The 24,588-nt window shown below is 41.4% G+C and overlaps 1 protein-coding gene across 4 annotated transcripts in view; it reads right to left on the bottom strand.

The window, feature by feature from the left end:
* LOC131670770 (diacylglycerol O-acyltransferase 1) overlaps positions 1-24,588 on the bottom strand; it is a 70,894-nt gene that overhangs the window by 14,699 nt on the left and 31,607 nt on the right. For 3 of the 4 annotated variants that reach the window (XM_058946669.1, XM_058946670.1, XM_058946671.1), the window contains 2 exons: positions 6,495-6,650; positions 1,442-1,628 (listed from right to left, as the gene is read on the bottom strand). In XM_058946669.1, coding sequence (XP_058802652.1) covers positions 1,442-1,628; positions 6,495-6,650 — 343 coding nt within the window. The remainder of the gene's footprint in view (positions 1-1,441; positions 1,629-6,494; positions 6,651-24,588) is intronic. The other variant, XM_058946672.1, reaches the window with a different exon arrangement.

The raw sequence follows: 24,588 nt of genomic DNA, 5'->3' as shown, positions 1-24,588 counted from the left end.
CGTACACTCAATGCGAAACTTATTGCGGATAAAGATTCCTTCCTTCCTGCAACAGTTCCCGCTGGCGCTAAAGGCAGGCGCACGATAATTTATATATGATCCCGAGAGCGAAACACTGGCGCGTGTTTCATTGTGATAAAAAAGAGGATTTATCTTCGAGGTCTCCTACACACAGCCAAAAGCAAGACGCTCGGGGCGTTATAAATTACATTGGGAGGAATTCATCGACGTGGATACTCGCTCGCTTACTGGCGCTCTCCCCCCATGAAATTTCACGGGGCACGACGCTACTTCGCGTTAGACATGGCTAGCCGAGCAAACTCGAGAGATACTACGTACTTACATACGTACGTGTGTTTACACGTCGACGCGGCGTGCCGGAAGTATGAGCGGGGCTCAAAACGGGAACGGAAGCAAGCCGTGGAATACATCACTCCCCCCCCCCTCCCACTGCCACCACTCTACCACTGTCCTCGCTACCCTCCGCTATTCGCCTCCCTCACTTGAATCTAATTTTACGAGCGTCTTCTTCCAGTTGTAGCCCGCATCGTCATCCTTTAAGGCAAACGCCCAGATTGCTGGGCTGGAGGAGGAAGATCCAACTATTGCAATCAGACCAGTTTAGTGTCGTCACTTGTGGTCGAAATCCACAATTGATATCTGAATAAATTCCACCGAACAATGAGTTCCTTTCAAAAGGATTTCCTCATACTACAGCCCGAATACTTTTTCTCCCGAACCAATATTTTTTTGCCTGAATTGCTTTTCCACGAATGAAAACTGTCAAATACTTCCAGGGTTTTCCTCTACAATATGCACTTGGCACTCCGCGCTTTGAGCTTTTCTTGGAAATCGAAATTTCGATAACGGGCTTCTATTTTTTTTTTGAATCTAGATAAAAATCCCGTTCCGACACGCTGTAACGCGAAAAACTGTGATAAAACGAGGCATTCGTGAAATTTCGGTTCGATTATTATATCCGGCCAAATTTATTTTTGCATGACCAATAAAACAATTTAAATAATTAATGGATCGCGCAAATGGGAGGGAGAAAAGTACCAAAAAGTCAAGAGCAAAGAACAAAGTTGGGGCAGTGACGCGTAATGAACTTTATGAAAACGAAAAATTTTGGAGAGCCCAGAAAAAAGAGAATCGAAAAGCAGCTAAATAATAGAAAAGCTTAATTAATTATGAGCGATGGTTGGCGAAGCTTTCAAAGTACTCGAAAGTAGGCGAAAGTAAAGTTTGCGAGCACTTTAATTAATGTGCTCGACTGGCCTGCGAACGCGAAAATTTCATAACAAACAATTTAATTTGACTAGTAAAAAAGCGAGCGAGAGGTACGTGTAACGCGTTATGAGAGAGAAAAAACAGGGTAACGACGGAGAAAAAAAGAATCATAATTAGAAAAAAAAGCCCTATGTAGAAAAAAGAAACCTACCTCTTTCGGATTCTCGTGGTCCTAGGAAAGTTTAATTCATAGCAGAGCGTCGGCGCCAGGATGTAGTAGTAGAGGTCGGACAGATTCAGGTTGTCCGGATATTGCACGAGAGCTTTGCCGGCGACGTCGTCGTCTATCTTGTGTCTCGTTTCATCGGAGTCACAACCGTTTTGTTTCACCTCCGTGGCTGTGAAAATAGAGGAGAGCCTTCAGATGGATAGAGATATAGACTTGCGCGTACACGCGCACATTCGTAGCTACATGACCAGTTGAAATATCAAGCCATCTGACAGCATCGATTTTTCTTATTATTATTTACTTACGCCTGCAACACTGTCTGGCTTCTACCGTATGTTCTAGATAAATTTTCTACTCGTTCTTCAGCGCTTGTTACTGTCGTTGCTGCTCAAATTTTGACGAGGATCGCGTTGGAAGATATTACTTTGGCCCGGTGATAAAGGGAAAGCCATTGTTCTATGAATTAAATAAACTCGCAGTCTCCTTCTCCTTTCGTTTCGAGTTACTTTCGTAGCGAGGATAGACACTTTCATTCGTCTTTCCGAGCCTTCGACTGAGATAAGCCAACGCATTCTCTATACACGCGAGAGCAATCGCAAGATAGGTCGAATTTGTTGTCGCCGTCCTCCCTCAATAAACATCAATCGCGAGTTCAGACGCAGCATTTTTGCGGTCTTGTCGGCGGTAATTAAAAATTTTCACCGACATAAAACGCGAATCTCGCGCGCGTCGGCGCAAAGCACACCAATCGCGCTAAATTCCCGGCGAACTCATATCAGGAAAAATAAAATGCAGCCAGCCCCTGGAGGAAATTGAGCGAGAGGTACACGCCCGTGTCTGTCCGTATCTAATTAATTAGCGCGTCAGTATTTTTCTTTTGCATCCCCGTGTCAAACGTATGCGTATACGCCATAGCCAAGGCGCGCGGCATTTTAATTAATTAGCCGTGGCGGCACAATCCATTCCGCCACTCGTCAACTTCCGAATGAAAGTAACTCGCAGACAATTGTCCGTTGGCTCATTTTGTGCAGTTACGTTCATCACTATTGCGACACGCGGGTTAGCTAATGAGTTTATCGGCGCAATATGACAGAAATATAGCTGTTTCCAATTTCGATTTAGCAAACATTATCTACCCTTTCTCCTCTGCTTCGCCTACAATTAATTTCGCCAGAGACGAATTAAAGTAGCAGGCGATTGACGGAGACGCGCGCGCGACAGCTGCAAGATTGACCGGAGCTCTCTTTGGCAATCTTCCATTTTACATCCTAGCGAGTCTCTGAATAATTGAAATTCGCAAAGAATATATCGATGACTTCTTGCTGCTTCTCACTCTCGTGCACCAATTAGACTCTCATTTCGATGATGACTTGGCTAATTGTGTAGCTCGTGCCCGTGGCCAAATACTAAGCTTATATTGATCAGCGAACAACAAGTAGTATTGTTAGCGTTCTTTGTTGGGGGCCGCGGGGCGGTCAAATTTGAAACTCGACTTGTTTGTCGTAATCGCATCAGAATAGTAATTTAACCGGGCTCTAAGCTTCATAAGTATCCTCCTTTAAATTCTACGAGTGTGCAGTCCGAAATGAGAAACTTAATGCAGCAGCGAGTAATTTGTGTATACATGTGTATAAGCAGGCAGGCATGAAGAAGTGGAGCGAAATGGAGCTCCGCGAAAACGACAATAACTAGCCGGAAATTCCCAAGCTCCAATTTGAATAAAGCTGATTACAGCTGGCACTGATATTCGAAAGGGGGCCTCCGACAAAGATTGCCGGCAATCGTTTAACCAAGCCGAGAGCTCATTGCGCGTGTCACAGTTAATCTGCTTTGCCTTCTCTTTTTCTACTCTCATTTCAAGATTTATGAGAGAAAGGAATACGAAGAGAGAGAGAGAGAGTAAGAGAGAGAACGGGAGAAAGACAGAAAGAAAGAAAAGTCTAAGTGCTGGGCTATCCACTGGCACAAAGGCGGAATTACGACGACGGCGTGATTGAAAAAAAAGAAGAAAAGAGGAAAAAAACGAAGACCAAGGTGCAGAGAGAAAAATAATTCTGCCTCTTTCGCCAACTCCAAAGACTATTCCTCTCTTCTGTCCGCATCGTCCGCCTTTTCTCTGTTTTTGGCTTCTCGCTGGACTCTGTCTCTCTCTCTCTCTCTCTCTCTCTCTCTCTCTTTCATCGTTTTATTTTCTCTTGTGTCATATTTCTTATAAGCCCATTTTTTCACACATCATTCTGATTAATTGTTGCTCTTTCGCAGTCACGTCAGTATCTTCAATACAAGAATAATGATCCGACAGTCGACGGAAGAATGCGAAAATCTGTGAAGTAGTATAGACTTGAATAGGTCAGACATTCATTTAATCCACTACATCTTCTCGACATTTTCATTGTCGTGCAACCGCGGAGTCTTTCTTATCTCATTGTTGCCTAAAGCTTTTTATCAAGGGGCGAGACGAATAATTTTGGGAAAATAATGCGAGAAAACTGAGCTCTTTTTCTCGTGTTTCGGATAACGCGTGTAAACTGCACTAAAGTCTAGCAACACACAGACGCAGGCACAGACTCGGAGAGTTAGAGAGCAGAAGAGAGCCAAATCCTACTTCATCCGTCGAGAAGATTGCCAAAAAGTGGTTTCGTCAACAGAGCGCCGGGCGATAAATTAATTTCTCTCTATCTCCCGAAGCGAGCAAACATAGCGAGCAGAGTAAATACAAAAATCTTTGACGTAGGCGAACGAGCGCGCGTGTCCAATAAAGCGCGGATATTCCGTTTAATCTCAAGCCAGTGAACAAGCGCGAGAGCGAGAGAGAGTAAGGGAAGGGGAATCTTAGGGGAGAGTGGTGCGAAATGAAAAGAAGGAAATATAAGAAATCTGCTTACGAGCTCGCGTATACGCGATATTGTTCCGGGAGCACACATCAAGATGGGCGCCGTGACTTCTGGCGTACTACAGTTATACCTGTCGAGCTTCGTCAACGTCTGGAATTTGCCTTTACCTCTGTTTCTATCCCTGTCTTTGTCTGCCTCTGTAGTTCGAGTGAGAGAGAGAGGATGTGCCACAAAGAGACGAGCAAGCAAGCGACTGTTTGTACGTACGACGTTAAAGTTGACGTCTTAGATAAAATTATCTTATTCGTCATATCAACGGGGAAAATTCTCTATGGCTTGAGTTTCCTCTACTTTCGAGTAGATTGTCGAACCAATGGTGCACAATTAGCAACGAAAGCGTACACGGATACTTTTTAAAAACCGACCGTTTTTTTAAAGAAGGTTTGCTCGCTGCATGCACTTCCTAGTGTTAACTAATGAAAGTCCTCCGTTACAGCACGACACGTGATCCGCCGTAAACTGAGCGCGAGAACCGCAAGTATGCGTTTAGCACTCGATCAACTAGCACTGTTTAGGCATGCTAAATTTTCCATAGCTCATATTTCACCCCGAACTGGAAACCGAATCAGGATCTCGGCGAAAACTCGTCAAATTAGATCGCAAGGCGAAGAAGAGCGAGAGAGAAGAGGAAAAAAAGGAAAAATGCAGAAAGGAGCGCCATTAAAAAGCAAACGTTCGAGCGTAACGCGAACACGAGGAGGATTTTGAGAAACTTATAGCTGTGTTGCAACGGAGGTACGGCCGAATGGCCGGGCGGCACGCGAGGCTCTCTTTGGATAGCCTTATGCCAGCCGTGTCCGAGTAGACGGCCAAGTTTGTTTGAGCGAGCCTGTACGAACGCGCGCGTCTCTCCGGAAAGAGCTGATATTACGAGAGAGAGAGAGAGAGAGAGAGAGAGAGAGAGCGCCAGAGAGCGCGAGATTGCTTATTGAAATTTGTAAGAAAGCGAGGGCGCAGCTGCGAAATTGAGCAGTCGAGCGCCAGTTGCTTTATGGAAGTATAATCGCTTGGCCTCACGGAAGCACCAACAGTTTTCTTTTTACTTTCGCTCTTACTTGCCAGTTCGCCTATTTTATTCGTTCGAGTGCACTTAGCTATGTTTCATTCAGTTATTTATTTCAGTTGCTGTAAAGACTTCTGAAACTAGTAAATAGCTGCCTCGTGCGTCAGTTGTTCAATGCTCTATTGCTTGGTGGCTTGATACTTGTGACAAAGACGACAGCGATATCAATCGAATTGTTTAACGTTAAAAATGTAAAATAACAAGTGCCGAAAAAAGCGCGCGCGAAACCCTTCGGTTGAAGAGAGCAAAGAATTGATATTAAAATGTACTTGAAATGCGCAACGCTAAAAAGAGAAAGGTTCAGCATGCAGACGCGAATAATCGAGATACGTATGAGCGATCGTCACGTATATTCGCGTTGGATAGGATAATGAGGAAAGGAGAACATCGAGTGCGCCACCCATTATCCGAGCGAAACATCAAAGCAGCCGCTGTGCGGTTTATAAAGGAAGAATTTGCAGGATGTATCGGGAAGCGAGGGGGAAGCCGAGTCAATGATAGCGCTGCTGCTAGTTCATCGGTTGTAAAGTCAATCCGTAATTTGACTTGGGCGCGAGGCGCGTGTCGAATAATCGATAGCCTCTGTGTGGCTGTGCGCGCGCGTTGAGCAATTGCCGGAAATGGAGGTGGACCGAATCGCCGAGCAAATTGGCTGGAAATTATCTAGTCGGGGACCTCAAAAGCTCCATGCCCGGCGCACCACAGAAACACATCGGCCGACCATACTTTTGTACCTGTCGCTGCTTGAATTTCCATTGCCTGAGCCGTTGTTTTTCACTTTGCAGCCCGCGCGGCCCTAGGCTTCGCTCTTTGAATTCGCATGCCGTATTGTACGTCACGTACTTTTCACGACTATTTTTACATGGATCACCCCCAAAAAGTCACGGTGAAAAAAAAAAAAAATTGTTTCTTTTCTATATTTTTTTTCAGCCGCACGCCGCTCGATATCCACGGTGACTTTCGGAATTGTTTACGCAACAGCAGCAGCGGCAACAGTGCAGCGTTTCAATGTCCCATAAATATGGAGCGTGCGCGGGTCGAAAGCGAAAAGAAAGAAAAAAAATGTTGATATACTTACCATGCAAATCGGTGTAACTGAGAGACTGCCTGCGCATCCGACCGAGCGAGCAGTTTTTGCTCTTGGCGCTGAGGCGACACCACGTGTTGACCTGCACGTACGACCACAACTTGAGAAAGAGTATTGCGTAGAGCATGCAGACGTACATGGCTCCAACTAAAACAAACGGAGAGAGAGCAAAGTGGAAAGGAGATTAAAATTAGAGCAGAGCAGCGCGCGGCAATTTACTCATTTGTACCTGCAATTGAAACGCGAACGCGCGGCGGAGTATCGGCTGTGTATGTGCAGCACGGTGTCCCCCTTGACGCGCGGGCCAAGCGTGGATATACGCAGGAGGCGCGCGGACTCCGCAGAGCAGCGCGCCGCAGAGTGGCCAGCATTCAATTTCAAATATGCATACGAGGACGCGTGCAGCCGTCGACGCGATTCCTACTTTATCGCGGCGCGCTTCTCCACGTTCAAAGGCCGCACGTCTGCCCAATGGAATAATTCATTATTCGCCGCTCGCCCGCAGCGTCGACAATGCAGCGCGCGCGGCTAAGAAAGAGGAGCAGCTCGCGCGGGCGACGAGATGTGCCTCATAATTTTCCGGGAGACGCGCGCGTGCCGAGCGAGCTGCTGTCCCGGATGACCTCCGCGCGCGTGACGCCCGCGCCTTCTTACTATTGCCCGACATTCTGCAGCGGGCATACAGGACAGCGCGTCGTCTTTTATCGGTCCATTTTTATTAATGCATTTCGCTGCATTGTCGACGACTCTATAAAGGGGTCGTGCATGGCTATCCATGAACTAGTGATAATCCGCGCGTTTTTGCCGACTTTGCGGCAAAATTATTTCTATTTCTATACGATGAAGGATACTCCGACAATTTATGCGTTTATAATGCAGCTTACCTCGTTTCAACGGCTTATATTTAAAACCATTCGTTTTGCTGAATGACTTTTTTTTAATGTTTTGGATATCTGCATGAAAATGTCGCGTACTTTACGATTCGTCGGTAATGCGTTTACAAAGACCATGGGAATGAGATCCTTTTCAGAAATCTAGCCGATTCACAGTTCAATTATTGAGCGTGCGGGGCCTATGCAGAGTGCAGACGAAATACAAAGAAATGAAACAGCGAAAGCGAGGGGAGGGGGCCACAAACGCGTGGCCGTAGCCGCGCCGGGAAAGCGAGAAAGCAAGTGGATTTACAAGTGCAGTCGCACGACACGCTGATAATAATTGCGGCCCGGACAAATCCATCCGCTTAACCCGCTCAACCGCTTGCTTTCACCAATTTCGCCGGCAATTGATTTGCGGCCGAGGCTTAATTCGATTGAATTTGCCGCTCGTCCGGGCGCGCGCGCGTTTTTCAGCTGGCGCAGGACCGCCGCTCGACACTTCATCACTGGCGCGCCCGCGTTTTATGCGTTTGCTTGACAACTCGTCGAAACCTGTATTCTCTCGACCTGTTTGCCTTTCACTCGTGCTGCGTGACTGGCGATTGATTCGGGTTTGGATTTGAACGTTGATTTGTAAAGCAGAATTTGCCACGTAATACCTGTGCACCGATAATTAGCCGCGTTCCGGGTACAATTATCTAAATCCTAACGTCATTGATTTGACTATCTTTCAAAAAAAAGGGGGTTAAAAACGAAATATATAGTCGATGAAAATTATAAATAAACTGTTTTATCACGAATTGATACACGTCTGTCTTCATGTCGCAGCATTGCGATGCAAAAAAAAGAGTATTCGCAGCGATGAAAGCGTTTCAACGTGGTGAAGACAGTAGCCGCGAGAGCTCGCGAAGCGTGAAGACTGGAAGGGAGGCTTTGGCTGTCTTGCCAGGGACGGCGACGTCGCCGCTGTCGTCTGTCGGAGTGAATGCGGGTTCGGAGCGCGAGAGCACGAGACAAATCGATTGTGCGCGCTGCACGCGTTTACGCCGCATAATCACGCTTGATTTCGCCCGGCGCACACACAGCAGCTACCCGCGAGTTTCAATGAAGCTATTATTACTTCGTAAGGGCGCCCGCCCGGCCACAAGTTCTATCTGCTCCCTGGCGTAATTGGCGCGATTAAGGCTTTGAATACTGTGCGCGCGGTGCTTCAACAAAATTTCTCTTGACTATTGCAATGAAAAATAACGTTAGTGAAGTTCTCTTAATGATTAGCAATATCGTAATATTGAGCTTTATTTACAGATAGAAACACGACACATTTCAATAATTCAGCTGATGTATTCGATATTTCCACTTCGCCATCAAAGGCTTGTCATTTTTTTTTAATTTCATGGCAATCCAAAGATCGATATTTAAAATGTATTGTTTACTCCATCATTGTAATTCAAGAAATGAAATTGAAACAAACGTTGTGTTTGCAAAGTCCCATACATTGCGCAAAAGCAAAAGTAAATTGTAATTCGAATAGTCAGTTACGCGAAATGTTGGTGAGCTCTCAGTTGTCTCGTATTTATTCAATCAATTTTTAAAATGAAAACAAACAAAGCTTTTCCAGTATTTCGGTCCAAGCTATACTTTCCACCGAGCAAATCCAATTTTCCCAAATTAATAACCAACGATTGTTGAATGAAAGCGTCGCGTGCGTGGGGGATAATAGTCCCATCGAGTCATCAGATATTTGCGTGCGCGCATAAAATAGAAATTCCTCGAATTTCTATTTTATGCGCGGTTTAGCAGCGGCATCCTATACGCGCACGAGTAACTTCGACGGTGGTCAACAGCGAGCATGAGAGAGAGAGGGGGGGGGGGGGGGGGGAGGGAAGGAGGGAATCGAAGATCGGCCGAGCGAACCGAGTGAGTTAGGAAATTTGGAGAATTTGAAGCATCGTCGCAGCCACTCGAATGTAGAATCGGCCGGGAAATTAAGCGGTCATTGGCAGTGAGATTGCAATGGAAGATGATCTTGGATGAATGCGACTGCGGGAGACGCTCGCGGCCGAATTGCGAAGCTCGGCAAGCGGTAGTTTCGATAAATTAGGGGGCGAGCGGGCTGGGCGCCGAAAAATGACACTGGATATGGCTTGATAAGCGGTTGATAGCCAAGCTAAATTGCATCCTTTGATCCACGCCGACTGCCGCGCGCGCACCCGACACTCGTCGCCCGGAGGGCTTGGCGCGCTGAATATCCATTCTTTCGCGAACGAGCTAGCGCAAACCAATTTCCAGACGGATTATCCGTTGCCTCTGTGCACTTTAAACTTGCTCGGCGGCTGTGCGCGAGCGAGTCGAGCGGAGCGGCCGGGCTAGTTAACCTAACAGGTTGGCTGGGCTCCAAAGGCGTCCGCTCGTTCCATATGTAAATACACGTGTAGGGCCAGCCCGCCCGCACGGGAGTATTAAGGCAAGGCGCGGAGAAAGCCCCGCTCTCGCGACACGAGATTACTCCGACCATTGTGCGACGGTCGCGACTTTGCTCGCTCGCGGAATTCGCCGTAGCACCTCCCGCCAAGACGTTAGTTACGCGCAGGCACACGCCCGCGCGCGCGGAGTCCCCGTACTCTCTGTTATTCCGACCGAGCGCCGTGGCTTATCTTCGCGATTAAGCGCGGCTTGCGGCTTACTTTCTTGCGCTCTCAGCGGGATTACTGATTTTTTTCTGCCGCTTCCCCTGCTAATTCAATTGCCTATTCCGCAATCTTGCACTATCAAGCGGATTACTGCGGTATTCATTTAAATCCGGTTGCGTTGAAGCATTTCCTTTTTCTCGGTGGCGCGGCGCGCCCATCAAGTGCAAGGCTCTTCCGCGCCATGGAATTCGCGCTCCGGTCGGGCGCCGCGCGTAGAAAAAGCACGTGACGGTCGTGAAAGGGGCTGTAACGAGAATTCGTCGGCAGTTATAGCGCTTGTAACGCACAATGCAGGCGAAGATCCCCCGGCGGGGAGCGCGACCGGCGGTAATGATGTTACGAGTCGCGCGTACAAATGCAATTGACAGGTGGCGCGTACGCGACGTTAGGGCGCGGCAAGTTTTGCAGGCGACGCTTTTTGCGCGCTGTCGAACTCGTTAACGCGCTTTTTTCGCGGCAACTCGCGGAAATTGACTTGTTCGCTTGGCGGCGGCACGCGGAGCGCTTGGGTTTCGACGCGGCATAGGAGCACGGCACCCTAAACTTCTGCGCCCGTTCGAAAATGTCTAGACTAACGGCGGCCGAGTAGGGGGCCAAGTTCGTCGGAGCCCCGAGATATCGCGCTTTCTAAACACGTTTTGTATAAGCCCGTCAAAACAAGTCCCTCTGGCGGCCAGGTGCACGGCGGCGCCACGGCCAAGCGATACTGCGCGCGGTGTACGTAGCGCGAATGAAAATTGGAGCCAAGATAGCAGCGCTGCGCGGGACAAAGATATAGCAAGGAAGCGGCGGCAGCCCGCCACTGGAGGCAAGGCCGGAAATTACATTCGCAGCTAACCGGAAGGGCGCGCGACTTTCCGCGAATTTTGAATAACAAATCGCTGCGCCGCCGCGGCTTCCTAATCCAGCGGGCCGCCGCCACGCGAATCCCTCGACGCGCAGCCCCGCGGCCCTACAGCAGACAAGCCGGAATGCTAACTGATGCAATAATCCGAATAACGAACCTGTAGCCCCGCCAGTCTATCCGGTCCGAGAATCCCGAGAGCGAGACCCGGGAAAATGAGCCTTTTATACCCGGCCAAAGATGCGTTGCTAATTTACAACAAAGTTTAATAGCTATTCTAATTTCATTATGACGGCAACGCCGCACCACTGCCTCGGACCAAACTTTTGCGCTCTCTTTGTCAAAGTGCACCACTCGACCGCGGATATCATTTAACTTCAATTTTACACTTTTTCCTACTTTGGCAGATCGTTTCGGCGGCAGAGGAAAGGCCAGAGTCGGTCGGAATTCGCTGTTACAACAAAGTTTAGCCGTCGCCCTCTTTGAATGGTGTCTACGTCTTGTTGTAATTCACGAACGCCATGAAAATATGCACACTTGAAACCGGAGAAGCAAACGAAGAAACTAGTCGAATGTGAGTGTGGTATTGCCGACAGGCTGAGCGTCTGGCTGGTATAATGATTGCGCTTACAAGACATCGGCGCCGGGCGGCGGGTCTGCTGGTTGAGTGGCTGTGCCGAGTACTTTGTACAAAACAATAGGAAACCAAGTGGCACTCGGCTCGGCTAAGGGCAGCTCGAGCACTCGGCTCACTTTTTCCTCTCTTGTTGCTCCCTTATCCCCCCCCCCCCTCCCGCCCTCTCCAGCCCCGGACGACCACTCGCCGTCGGCAACGCATACACGCGCGCGCGCACAATGCTTGACGAGTTTCATGACTTTGAGCTTGCGAGCATCGGCGGTCGAAAATTTGCGAGTAATTGAGATGGACATCACGAGGCTTCGCGACGATGATGCAGCTCACGTAGCCTGGCAGGCAGAGCTAGCGTTTGAAAATGCATGCACGCGAGCGACGACGTGTTTGCGTTATTCCCCAGCTGCAGCTAAGCGATTCGGCACGAATGAGCTACTCGCTCGCCTCGTTTTACAGCCCGGCACACCAGCGAGTGCAGCAAGCCAAGAATACTCGCTGGCTTCCTCCCCCCACCCCTCTGCCAAGCTCTCTCTCTCTCTCTCTCTCTCTCTCTCTCTCTCTCTCTCTTTCTCTCTCTGTTTCTCGAGGGCCTTTGAGCCCTGACTCTCGTCCTCGCTTCCCACTTGACTAAGTGTAGCCATGCGCTACTGCCAATCTTTACGTTACGACGCCGAGACTCGTGTCGCGCAGTTTCTCCTCTATCTATGCCAACTCCTTTAGGACTCTCACACTGAATGTCGTGCCAGTAGCTGCATGGCTTTCAACTGCCTCTTGCGCCTCCTTCTCCCGCCATTCGCTACAAAATACTTGGCTGTACTTTTATTCGCCACTTATACGATAGCATTAGTAGCTCGCTCTCGGCCTATCTTCTTCGAGTCATTGTCTGCGTCGACGCGTTCCCGTGACTCGGAATTTCTTATTAATTGAATCGTGATTCCACGGAGCGAGTGCGAGCAGAAAAAAAAATGTTGGCACGCCGATTCACACCGACATCTAACGTAAAGCCGAGCTTTTGGTCCCAGATCTAGTCGTCGGACTTATAAAAACCGACATCGATAGGTAGATTCTCTTGCGCCACAGACGCGCTTGCTACTCATAAGCGCAATAATCCTCTCGACACACACGTCAATTTATTTTCAGTAATCGCTCAGGCATCGCCGACGTTCACGCTTTCCCTTCCTCTTTCCCAGGTGACACGGTCCTTTAGACCTAACTACTCGCAGTTCACGAGGAAATCCGAATTTCAGTGAATTTTCGTCATCCTCGCGTGGTGAAAATTTACATGGGCATGATTAAGCAAGGATACGCGACCGACGATCGATTAGTAAAAATAAACAGCGTATCTCGGTCAGCTCCGATTAGATACGCTTATTGACTATTCTGCAGTCTATTGGAGCATGAATTATTGTCGACTAGTAAGACCATAATAACAGTGTAGCTGAATATATAAAAATTGCTAATTTGACGAATATGCAGATATATAATGTAACTGAGAGCGTGCAATATAATAAATCATAATAATTAATAAATGGTAATTAAAAAATTTCGCCATCTCATTTTGGGGTAATCGCGGCGAATAATATTAATTACTAATACATCGTTGATTCACGAGCGCTGGGTATAATGGAAACGCCGGATATTTATAATTAATTAGCGCGAAAATTGGGGATTGTGCCTGGGCCCCTCTTTCTGGCTGGCTTCGGGCGCGTTGCATATATCGACAACTCGCTCGATCATACGTGGCCATAGATCAAGTCGACGCGCGCGTGCACTGTACGTTGCTGCCGGCACTGGCGTCGGCGAAGATGGGGCCCCCCGTCATAATTACATTTGCATGCGCGCGATCATAGATATACATATAGAAGCGTGTATTGTGCTTATTCCGCGATGTTGACCCTAGGCATGTATAGCTCATCCTTGCAACGGCTTGTTTGAGCGCGAGCGCGGTTCGCCGGTGCTGCTGGATAAATATGGCCTCTGCTGACTTTCGGGATCATCTAAAGTATATACGAGAGCCACTGTCAGTAGTATAGCAATGTATGTTCCAGCACACCTGCGGGGGGTCTCCGGTGTGCTGGAACATACGTATGTTCCAGCACACCTGCGGGGGGTCCGTAACCCTTTGACCCCACCGGGCTTAACCCTTTGGACCCCCTGGCTATGTTAATAATAATTATTATTGTTAACAATTATTATTAACAATATTCGTGGGGGGTCCCTTGGTTTAACCCTTTGATTCCCTGGCCTCTATCCCTTCTATGTTAATTATTATTATTATTATTAATGTTAATAATTATTTATAATTTTTGAGGAAGGTTACTAGGGCTCCTAGTCCCTAGGGACCCTATACCTAGAGCTTTTAGTCTAATTAAATTTAAATGTTTTTTTTTTTTTTTTTTAAAAAGTTATAAATATATATTATTGACAATTTACATGCTACATTGAGAATGAAACGAATAGAAAATAGCGAAGATTTTTTGAAAAAAATGAAGAGACAGACCGGAGAATCGAACCGGAGTCCTCTGGGTTGGCAGGCTAGCGTTCTACCACTAGAGCCAATGCCACATGTACCTTAGAGGATGCATATTGTGTATATTAGCTACACACGCATACATTTGGTATAGGGCCCGAGCGTGCGGAGGAGGAGGAGGGGAGCGCATGCTGTCTATAGTTCTGGCCTGATGGGGGTGCGCTACTATAGCAGTTTTAAATGTATGCTCTCTCTCTCTCTAGCTCTGACTCAGCGTGGTCCACAGTGCGAGGAGGAGGGGAGCGTATGCTGTCTATAGTTCTGACCTGACGGGGATGCGCTACTATAGTAGTAGTAAACGTGCGCTCTCTCTCTTTCTCTCTCTGTCTCTCTCTCTCCTACGCTCTAGCTAAGCGTGGACCATGATGTGCGGAGGGGAGCGTATGCTGTCTATAGTCAACACGTGCTCTCTCCACGAAGGGAACTGTTTTCGTGAGAATGCTAGAGACTATGAATGCAGTCGCTCGACTGACACCTCCTTGAGATGTTCCTCCTAAACATCTCTGCTAGGAGAGAACCTTATTCTCATCCATTCACCCTTTCTTACAATCGTTATGATTATTTTACTATTTAAATAAGCATACATTTATTATTTATTTAATATTTATTATTTTTAATTATACATTGAATAGAGTACACTTTGTCTATAATCTTTATGTTCAGTGTCTGACATAGCTATTTTTAAATATTCAGTTGAATTTTTATATGAATTATAGTCATCTGTAAATCTTTCGACTGTGTCGATCCCTTTTGATTTTGCTTGTTTTTGTCTTTCCATCATCCAATCGTGTATCTTTTGTGTATTTACTGCAGCACATACTATATTCTCGCCATTCTGACTATGATATATACATGATGGTTTAAATTTAAGACTTAAATCTTCCAATCGCGGACATCTCATTTCAGTTTCGATATCTAAAATATTTCTGTAATTAAAAAAAAAAAAAAACTAATTAAATTCGAATTTAGAATTTTGTACTATTGTATATTATTTGAACCTACTTTTCAGGAATAATTTTTTTAAGCCATTGCTTCTTTTGTAATCCTTTCACATAAATATTTCTACAATTATGTAAATGACTACGTATAGTACAATTTAAAAAATTATATGGTAAAATACCATTTCTCCATAATATACCTATAAAATTGATTTTATTAAATATTTCAAATAAAATCAATGTTAATTAACGATAATTAAAATAAATACCATGATGATGTAATTCCAACCACTTATTAACACTTTGATATTCAATAGACAGTTTGAGCCAATGATATGGAGGTTTAAAAAGTAGTACTGTAGGTGAAGTATTAGAACATACTGGTAAATAGGCAAACTCCTTACAAATAAAAGTATTATTGAGACTCTGAAAGCCTTGAATATCTAAAATATAGTCCATCATTCTCTATGATATGTGAGCTGAATCGTATCTCAAAGCAATAATGACTATATTTTTATTCTGAAGATCTATATATAAACCCTTTAATACTAAATTAATAAGTTAGATGGTGCTATAGTCGGTTCACCCCCACTCTTTCGTTTGAGCTAACCCTTCCATATACTGCCTACAGCGCCCACACTTTGTAGGCAGCGCCCTCAGTTTGCTGACAGCGCCCTCACTTAACCTTTAAAAGCAGCTTTGGCCTAGCAAAAGAGCGCAGTCTCTCGAGACAGCCTGCGAGCTAAGCTTGCCTTACCTTACGCCATTTGCAAGTAGTTCCTCAGTAGTTAGTTGAATCCTTATTGATTTGTTAAACAAATCAATATTCATTACCAACTAAGAACAAGTTCATTTTAGAGCTGTTCACTACCTTTTCCATCCTTTCATCATAATAATCCTTTATACAACTATAGACAAGTGACTGTACAAGACAATAAAACTAGATAACTAACAACATGACTTCTATCGCCTATTTTGAAGAAACAATTAAAAATTTATGGAAAGCTTATAACCATTCGAACGATTTAGATATAGACGATTGTATTAGATGGAGAAATCTAACAGTTAATGCTATAATTTCAATTAATGAATTTATGAAACGATCTGATTTAAGTAGAGCAATTCGACAAAGGTGTCAAACTTGTGCTTGTCATTTGAATTCTATTGAAGTCAATTTAAGTAAAACTATAAAAGTTGGTGGAAGTATACAACCATTAACAGCTATTCAGGATGAAATTCTAGGAGATGGAGTTGTTTGGAGACCAATTCATTCAGCCTTTGAAAATCGAATTAGTACAGTCTGTATAGTTAATCAACATCATTTAGATATAAAAACATTTCTAGTTGCCGCAAATCAACTATTACAAATTAAAATACCTCAATTTCTTGCTATCCATAATAACTTAAAAATAAATACAGAAATGGCATCACAATTTATCATAAAGAAAAATCAAGAAGAAGATATTCAAATCAAGTATTTCAATACAGAAAATGTTTGCATTTATAAGACTACTGATCTTGATAGATGGTTTCAAAATAACGTTAAAGATATTATACTTAAACAAATCGAAGAATTTCAAGAAAGAGACTCAGGCTGGTCGTTAAAAACTATTGTCGGTCTCACTATTAATATAAATAAGTATAATCCACTTAAACCATGCTCGTATATACCATTACCGTCAAGCATAGATAATAAAAGAGCCTGTGTTAATGTAAAAAATGAAGACAATGAATGTTTTAAATGGGCTAAACTTTCATGCCTTCATCCAGTTGCAAGAAATCCAAACAGAGTAATTAAGTACAAGCCCTATGAGAATGAACTGAATTTTGATGGTATAAGCTTCCCTGTAAAAATAAAAAGTATTCCTAAATTTGAAAAGTTGAATAATATAAGTGTAAATTTATATATACTAAAAAAATATGGATCGAAATATGAAGTCTCACCGTGCTATATAACGAAATTAAAACAAACTAAACATGTGAACTTACTCTTAATACAAAACGAATATATTGATGAAAATGAGACTAATAGACCACAAATATCAATAGATGATGAAAAATTCAAATTAGAAACTCACTACGTATGGATTAAAACTTTATCTGCTCTCCTTCGTAGACAAGTTACTCAACATACTGAAAAAATTTATCTTTGCGAACGTTGCCTTCATTATTTTACTAACAAGGAAAATTTGAAATCTCATGAAGTTGACTGTTCCAAAATAAATAAGTGTCGGATTAATTTACCTGACGATGCTACTTTAGAATTTAAAAATTTTAAACATAAAGAGGAAGTTCCATTTATTATATACGCGGATTTTGAATGTCTGTTAAAACCTATAGAAGATCCTAATAGAAATCTCAATGTTAAGAGACATAATTTCCAAGAACATGAAGCCTATAGCATTGGATTATATATAAAATGCCGTTATGATGATAGTAAGTCGATATATAAGTCATATAGAAAAAAATTAAATGAAGACGAATCACCAGCATCATGGTTTATAAAGCAATTGAAGTCCCTAGTGATTGAGTTAGAAAAGATATATAATAATGCAATAAAAATGGATTTATCATTTATTAATGAACGGACATTCCAAACGGCAAGAAGATGTCATATTTGCAACCAATATTTTCAAGATAACCAAAAACGAGTTCGTGATCATTGTCATTTAACAGGAAAATTTAGAGGTGCAGCTCACAATCATTGCAATTTGAATTATAAAAATGCTGCTTTCATACCAGTCGTATTTCATAACTTTACAGGCTATGACTCACATTTTATTATAACAGAAATTGCTACTAACTCAGAATTTGAAGGAAAGATCTCTGTTCTCGCTGAAAACAAGGAGCGATACATATCCTTCACAAAAGAAGTTGCAAACAGTCGAATTAGCTTTCGTTTCATTGATTCCTTTCGATTTATGCCTACATCTCTAGATAAATTAGCATATTATTTACCTCAGCTAGATATTGTACAGAGAGAATTTCAGAAAGATAATTATACTTTAGAAGAGATTAATTTACTCAAAAGAAAAGGAGTTTTCCCATATGAATACATAGAAAATTTAGATAGACTAACTGAGACAGAGTTACCATCTATTGAAAAATTTCATAGTCAATTGACAGATAGTGATATTCCTACTGAAGAATATAAGCATGCTCAAAACGTATGGAATATTTTCGGTAGTATTTGGAAGAAAATAGATTTAGGAATGTATTCTGATCTCTATCTGAAAACTGATGTACTTTTACTAGCTGATATTTTTGAGAATTTTCGATGAACCTGTAAGAATGCATATGATCTCGATCCTGCTCATTATTACACTACTCCTGGATTAACATGGGACGCGATGTTAAAATATACAAATATGAAGCTTGAACTATTAACAGATATAGATATGGTTTTATTCATTCAAAAAGGTATTCGTGGAGGTATTAGTCAATGCTGCAATAGATTTTCAAAAGCAAACAATAAATATATGGGTGAAGAATTCAATAAGGATGAGCCAAACAAATTTTTAATGTATTATGACGTAAACAACCTTTATGGTTGGGCTATGACTCAATCACTACCATTTGAGGGCTTCAAATGGGTTTCAAATGTGGATATGTCAAATTTTTTCAATATCTCTGATGATAGCGACGTAGGCTATATTTTAGAAGTAGATCTAGAGTATCCACAAGAGCTGCATGATGAACATAAAGACCTACCTCTTTGTCCTGAACATACTAAACCACCCGGATCAAAACAGAAAAAACTTTTGACAACGCTTTATGATAAAGAACGATACGTTATTCATTATAGAGCGTTAAAACAAGCTCTCAAATATGGACTAAAACTCAAAAAGATATATAGAGCGCTAGAATTCAAACAAAAACAATGGCTGAAACCATATGTTGATTTAAATACTGAAAAAAGAAAGCAAGCTAAAAATGAGTTTGAAAAATTATTTTACAAGCTTATGATTAATGCAGTATATGGAAAAACAATGGAAGACGAAAGAAAACGAAAAGATGTCAAACTGATCAATCAATGGGGTGGTAGATATGGCGCTGAAGCTCGAATTGCCCAACCAAATTTCCATAGTAGTTCCATCTTTCATGAAAATTTAGCTGCTATTCAATTATCTCAGACAACTATCAGTATTAAAAAACCTATATACATCGGTCTATGTGTATTAGATCTTTCAAAAACATTAGTCTATGACTTTCATTATGGTTACATGAAGCAACGTATTGGTGAAAAATGTAAATTACTTTATACTGATACTGACAGCCTTATTTATGAAATTCAAGATGTCGATATGTATGAGATCATGAAAGTAGACATTGATAAATTTGACACATCGGACTATCCTGCTGATAATCAATTTGGAATGCCTCTAGCTAACAAAAAAGTTCTTGGTGTTATGAAGGATGAGTGCAATGCTGCTATTATGAGGGAGTACATTGGGTTACGAAGTAAACTATACAGTATTGAAATAATAAATAAGGATCCCTTAAAAAAGGCAAAAGGAGTGAAAAAACATACAGTAAAAAATACAATAACTCATTCAGATTATCGAAGGTGTTTAAACGAAATGGAAATTATTAAACGTACTCAATGTAATATTCGATCTAAATTACATCAAGTATTAACAGAGAGAGAGGAAAAGACAGCACCAAGCCCTCATGATGATAAACGATGTATTTTTTATAATAATCCGGACACACTTCCGTGGGGGCATTATAAAACTCTCGAAATTGCCGAAATGAAAGAAAGAGTTGAACAATTACGAAGAAAGAGGTATAGAGAAGAAGACGAAGTGATAGAACAAAATAGTAATATGAAAAGATTCAGATTTGAAGAAAATAATTCTAGAGGGCAGCACTAGCGAAAGAATTCTACTCCTTCGACAGTTACTAGATGGCGCTGATGACTTGTAATGGAGAGGGAGAAACAATGGATATCCGAGTCTACAGAGTGGGAGAATGGTTTTAGATGAAGAATCATGAGAGAGGGGAGACTGAAAGAGAGGGAAGCGGCGACGGCGGCTTGAGCTTTAAGAGTGGGGATGCCACTTATAAAACTAAGAGCTCACTCTTGTTCCAAACAGTTGCTCAGCTCTCACTCAAGCAACAGTCTTACCTCTAATACGTCTTCCACTAACTATTGAAACAAGTAAGATGTTTAAATAATTTTAGTTTATTAATACCTTAGTAATAAATAAAATAAATAAATAATTCTTTGATTTTTTATTTTACAGAATGGATTTCTCAGCAATAAATAAAATTTCGAAGACGACTTTCCTTCCTCGGAAGGCGATGTCCCAATTAACATCAAACACGTTATACCAAGTAACAAAAGTTAGATCATTAACAACAAAATATGGATTCAGCGTTGTTATTACAGTTGACGACGAATTTGATGTGTTCCTGCCTAAAAGGGTTAACCTTGTACTCGAAAAAGATGAAGAAATGTTGAACAATCTACATCAGACTAGTGAGAAGGATGAATTATTTATTTACCATATTGTCGGTTCAAACTTCGAATTTAAACATAATTGTATTTTCAATGAATAGTAATTAAATGTATTATAATACTAATGTAAATAGCTACACTATGAATAATAAAAAAAAATATATCTAATTAAATAGTCTTTTTTCCTTTATTTAACTATCCTCTTATTTCCTTTTGTGGAGAGGTAAAAAAAGTTCTTAATGTAGCCCTTTCCATTGAATTTCATCTCAATGTAAAGGTGACTCATGAGCGTTGATTCGAAAGGAAGTACCTCACAGGTGAGAGCGAAGGTTGGGGCTCTCACTATTCCTATAATTAACCTTAAGTTCCGATAGAGGGCAGTCATTCGAGTTCTAATATATTTATAAGAAGAATGCATAGTTTGCTTTACCATCATTCAGTGAGAAGAAATAGCTATAGCAAGACTATCCTCTTGTGGTTCATCATGGCGCCTATTAGAAGAAACAAGAAGAGCATTCGCGCTTCGAAGTATGTATGGTTCTCAGATAATATTCAAATTCATCATCTTCCTATTGAAGACAAAGACTCGAGAAAAGGAGTGTGGGAGCAGGTTGCACGAGATCGAGAACGCTTCCAACGTCGTATTATGCAACTAAGTAGTATAATATCGCGAGCACTATTTAAAAAACGTATAATAATGATGAATCATATTCTTGAACCTATACTAAAAAATCATTGTATAGTATATACACTTAACAAACTAAAAATCTAAGTGGAGGTGGAAGAAGCAGCAAGTGGAGGTGGAAGAAGTAGCAAGTGGAGGTGGAAGAAGTAGCAAGTGGAGGGAGGCGGCCGTGCCGGCTAGAAAAAGTGTAGGTGGGGAAAAGGTCTTAAGAGAGGGAGAAGAGCTCGGAAAACGTCATTCTGTTAGAAGAATCATTACCAGTAGTATCCACTTCCTTCTCCACTATTCTCAAGTCTTCGATAGCAAGATGGACTTAGAAATGTTAAATAAAATAGCTATGAAGCCCTTTGATCCACTACCGGAGAAAAATCATTATGAACTTGAAGAAAATCGTTGTTATTTAGTAACAAACTTTAAGGAAGAAGATAACAATCGAATCATTCTCGAGCTCGATTGTGAATTCCAACTTATTTTACCAGATCGAATTTCAAGAGCCATCATGAAACATTATGATCTTTATATATTACTTTCAGATCATGTACAAAAATATTGTTTACAGATTGAATATCATAGCGCTGGTAGATTTCAATTTATTATTTAATGTAACATCAATGTATCTTTATTTCAATAAAGTATGTACAATAAATTTATTATAAAATATATTGTGGAGAGGTAAATGAGTCACAGGTGTTTCTACTAAAGCAGGTTTCGACTTGTTCTAATGGACTCACAAGTGATGATGTTCAAATGGAAGTACCTCACAGGTGAGAGCGAAGGTTGGGGCTCTTACCATTAAAATAAAACAAAAATTATTTATTATTATTGTGATATTTATTTGAATAAAATTTACTTTACATAAACGTCTTTATTCTTTCATATGTATAAAGTCTTATCTATCCATGAATTGTGTGAATTGTCGAATCCCAACCATTTAACGTATACTTGATTACCACGTTTCCTTAAAACTTTTTCAATGAGATATACATCAGGATACATAGCTTTCTGTAGTTCTTGCTCGTAAAAACCTCCAACAATTGGATTGCCTTTATAATCTCTTAAATGATAAGTGATAGGCTTTGTCTTCGCAACTTTTTGAATAGTAAAAATCTCAGTAGACCAGTTAGGAGTGTATCCTTTTTCGAAAACGTGTTTAGACTTGCTCACACGTACTTTATCGCCTACTTGAAATTTAGGGCTCTTAACGAAAAGACGTCGGTCGTAAGAGAATCGTCTCAACACCTGCATTTCATTCTCTTTAGTTACGTCTTTTGGCTTCATATCTATCGTACGATGTTTTCGATTATTGTAAGATTTCAATAAATCAGCTAGAATGTTGATCCATTTGTAATTTCCTTGAAGACTGAATTTTTTCCACATGACATTTTTTAGCGTGCGATTGAAACGTTCACAAATAGTTGCCTTAAGATTGCTATAAGTAGAATAAAGGTTTATTTTATATTTTTTCATTAAACTTTGAAAATTTGTATTGTAGAACTCTTTGCCTCTATCCACTTGGAGATTTTTAGGAATGCGTCCCTTTTTTAATACAGACTCCATTGCGTTAGTGACATCTGTAGCAGTTTTCTGTTTTACTGGAACTCCCCAAGCATATTTAGAGAACGTATCTATAATAGTTAACAGATAGCGAAAACCTTTATTCTCTCTAGAATAGTTTTGCATCTCAACAAGATCAGCTTGCCACGTCTCATCTATTCCGCGTATATCGACTTTTCGACGAGGATAGTTTCGACGTGCTGGTTTGTGTAACTCATCCACCACTCTTTGATGTTTCATTTTAAAGTTTTTTTTTTAAAATTTCAAACGGTCCAATTTTTGTAAAAATGTCTAACGGTCCAATAGTTTTTTCTATCACTTTCTCTTTCTGTTTCTCTTTATGATTACTAATATTATCTTTTTCTAACTTAGCAATAATTACTTGATGCTTTACTAATTCTAATCTTATTGTATCCAATGATTTTGAGAGATCATTTATCATACTCGTAAGCGTAGTAACGTTAGGTATAATAGTTTTTTGCAACGTTCGTAAGTTTACAGCATCGTTACTCTCCTGAGGATCGGCTATATAACAAATTCTTTTGTCATTCGCGTCGTATTGTCCGTCTTTAGTGATATTATACCCTATACCAGGAGGACCTTGATTACCCTCCTTTTTTTTCAATGTACGTCCAAACACATCAACACTCATTTTATTACTGAGGAATATTTAGAATTGTTTTAATATATATAGCCAGCTTCACGTAATTCTTCAATGATTGAATGAATTTCATTAATATGACTAGGATTACCAGCGGTTTGTTCGGCGATAAGCAATCTCAATCGATCAACGAGCTCGTTTGGATCATCCCAATATACATAATCAAATAATGTTCCTTTTCTTGCTATTTTATAGTTAGGAAAAAGACCTCTTCCATCAATAGTCAATTTTCGCTTCTTAGCACTACCACTTAAAGATAAATTTGGACCAATATACTTTTTGAATTTATTTACATGCTTATTGCGATATTCTCCATTTGTTTCATATCTCTTACGATGAGCGTTAGTGATTTCAAGAATTTTTATATAATTTTCAATATCTGATGAACTGATTAATTTAGAATTAGGTTCTTTACGAAAGAGAAGTTCCATTAATCCAGATGTCTTGCTGAATGCTTTATCATTCACAGTCACATTATCGTTTTGGAAAGAAATTGGAGAATTGCCTATGACATATGTATTTTCATGCAAGCGAACGCCAAATGTCTTGTCTAAATTACTTTTCTGTTGCGGTTCATGCAATAGTCGAATATAGTTTCCTACAATCGAGTCATCCAATAGCTGTTTTTGTTGTTTTGAACTAACATTGTCTAAATTTATTGCGGTTCTATCAAGTGTTGATTCACTAGTCTTACTAAATTCATCTTCATCACCATCATCAGTAATAGACATAGCGGATTCAAATGTAGAATCAAGCGGATGTAATGTTGAATTTAAGTCATTAACAGTACTATTGAAATATCGAGATTTATAGGGAGTGTCAGCTGTTGTTTTTGACTTGAAAACTTTATCGAACGTAATTTTCTTCTCCTTGTTCGTTTCCTGTTCAGTATTATCGTTAGTTTTATCAATAGCTACCTCCACAAGTTTCTTCAATGGATCAACCATAGGTTTAAAAGTTTCATTCAATGTATTTTCTAAATCAGCTTTGTCACGTTTTATTAGTTGATACTTACGTCTGATGGCATCACGAGCCTCAGATAATTGCTCGAGCATCTTCTTTTCTTTTTCAAAATTAGCCATGTTGACGCTTGCAGTTTCTAAAGTTAAATAATCTTCATTCGTTCACTCCGTTATATTTATAGCAAAAGAATCGAATCCTTTTCTATACCGTCCATGATTGATTGGTCTATCTCTATCAATAACTATAAATCCAT

The sequence above is a fragment of the Phymastichus coffea genome, unplaced genomic scaffold, assembly GCF_024137745.1.
Source record: "Phymastichus coffea isolate CEN01 unplaced genomic scaffold, Cenicafe_Pcof_1.1 PCOF00115, whole genome shotgun sequence".
Taxonomy (NCBI): domain Eukaryota; kingdom Metazoa; phylum Arthropoda; class Insecta; order Hymenoptera; family Eulophidae; genus Phymastichus; species Phymastichus coffea.
Note: the sequence above shows the minus strand (reverse complement) of the source record. Positions and strands in the feature narration are given on the sequence as shown.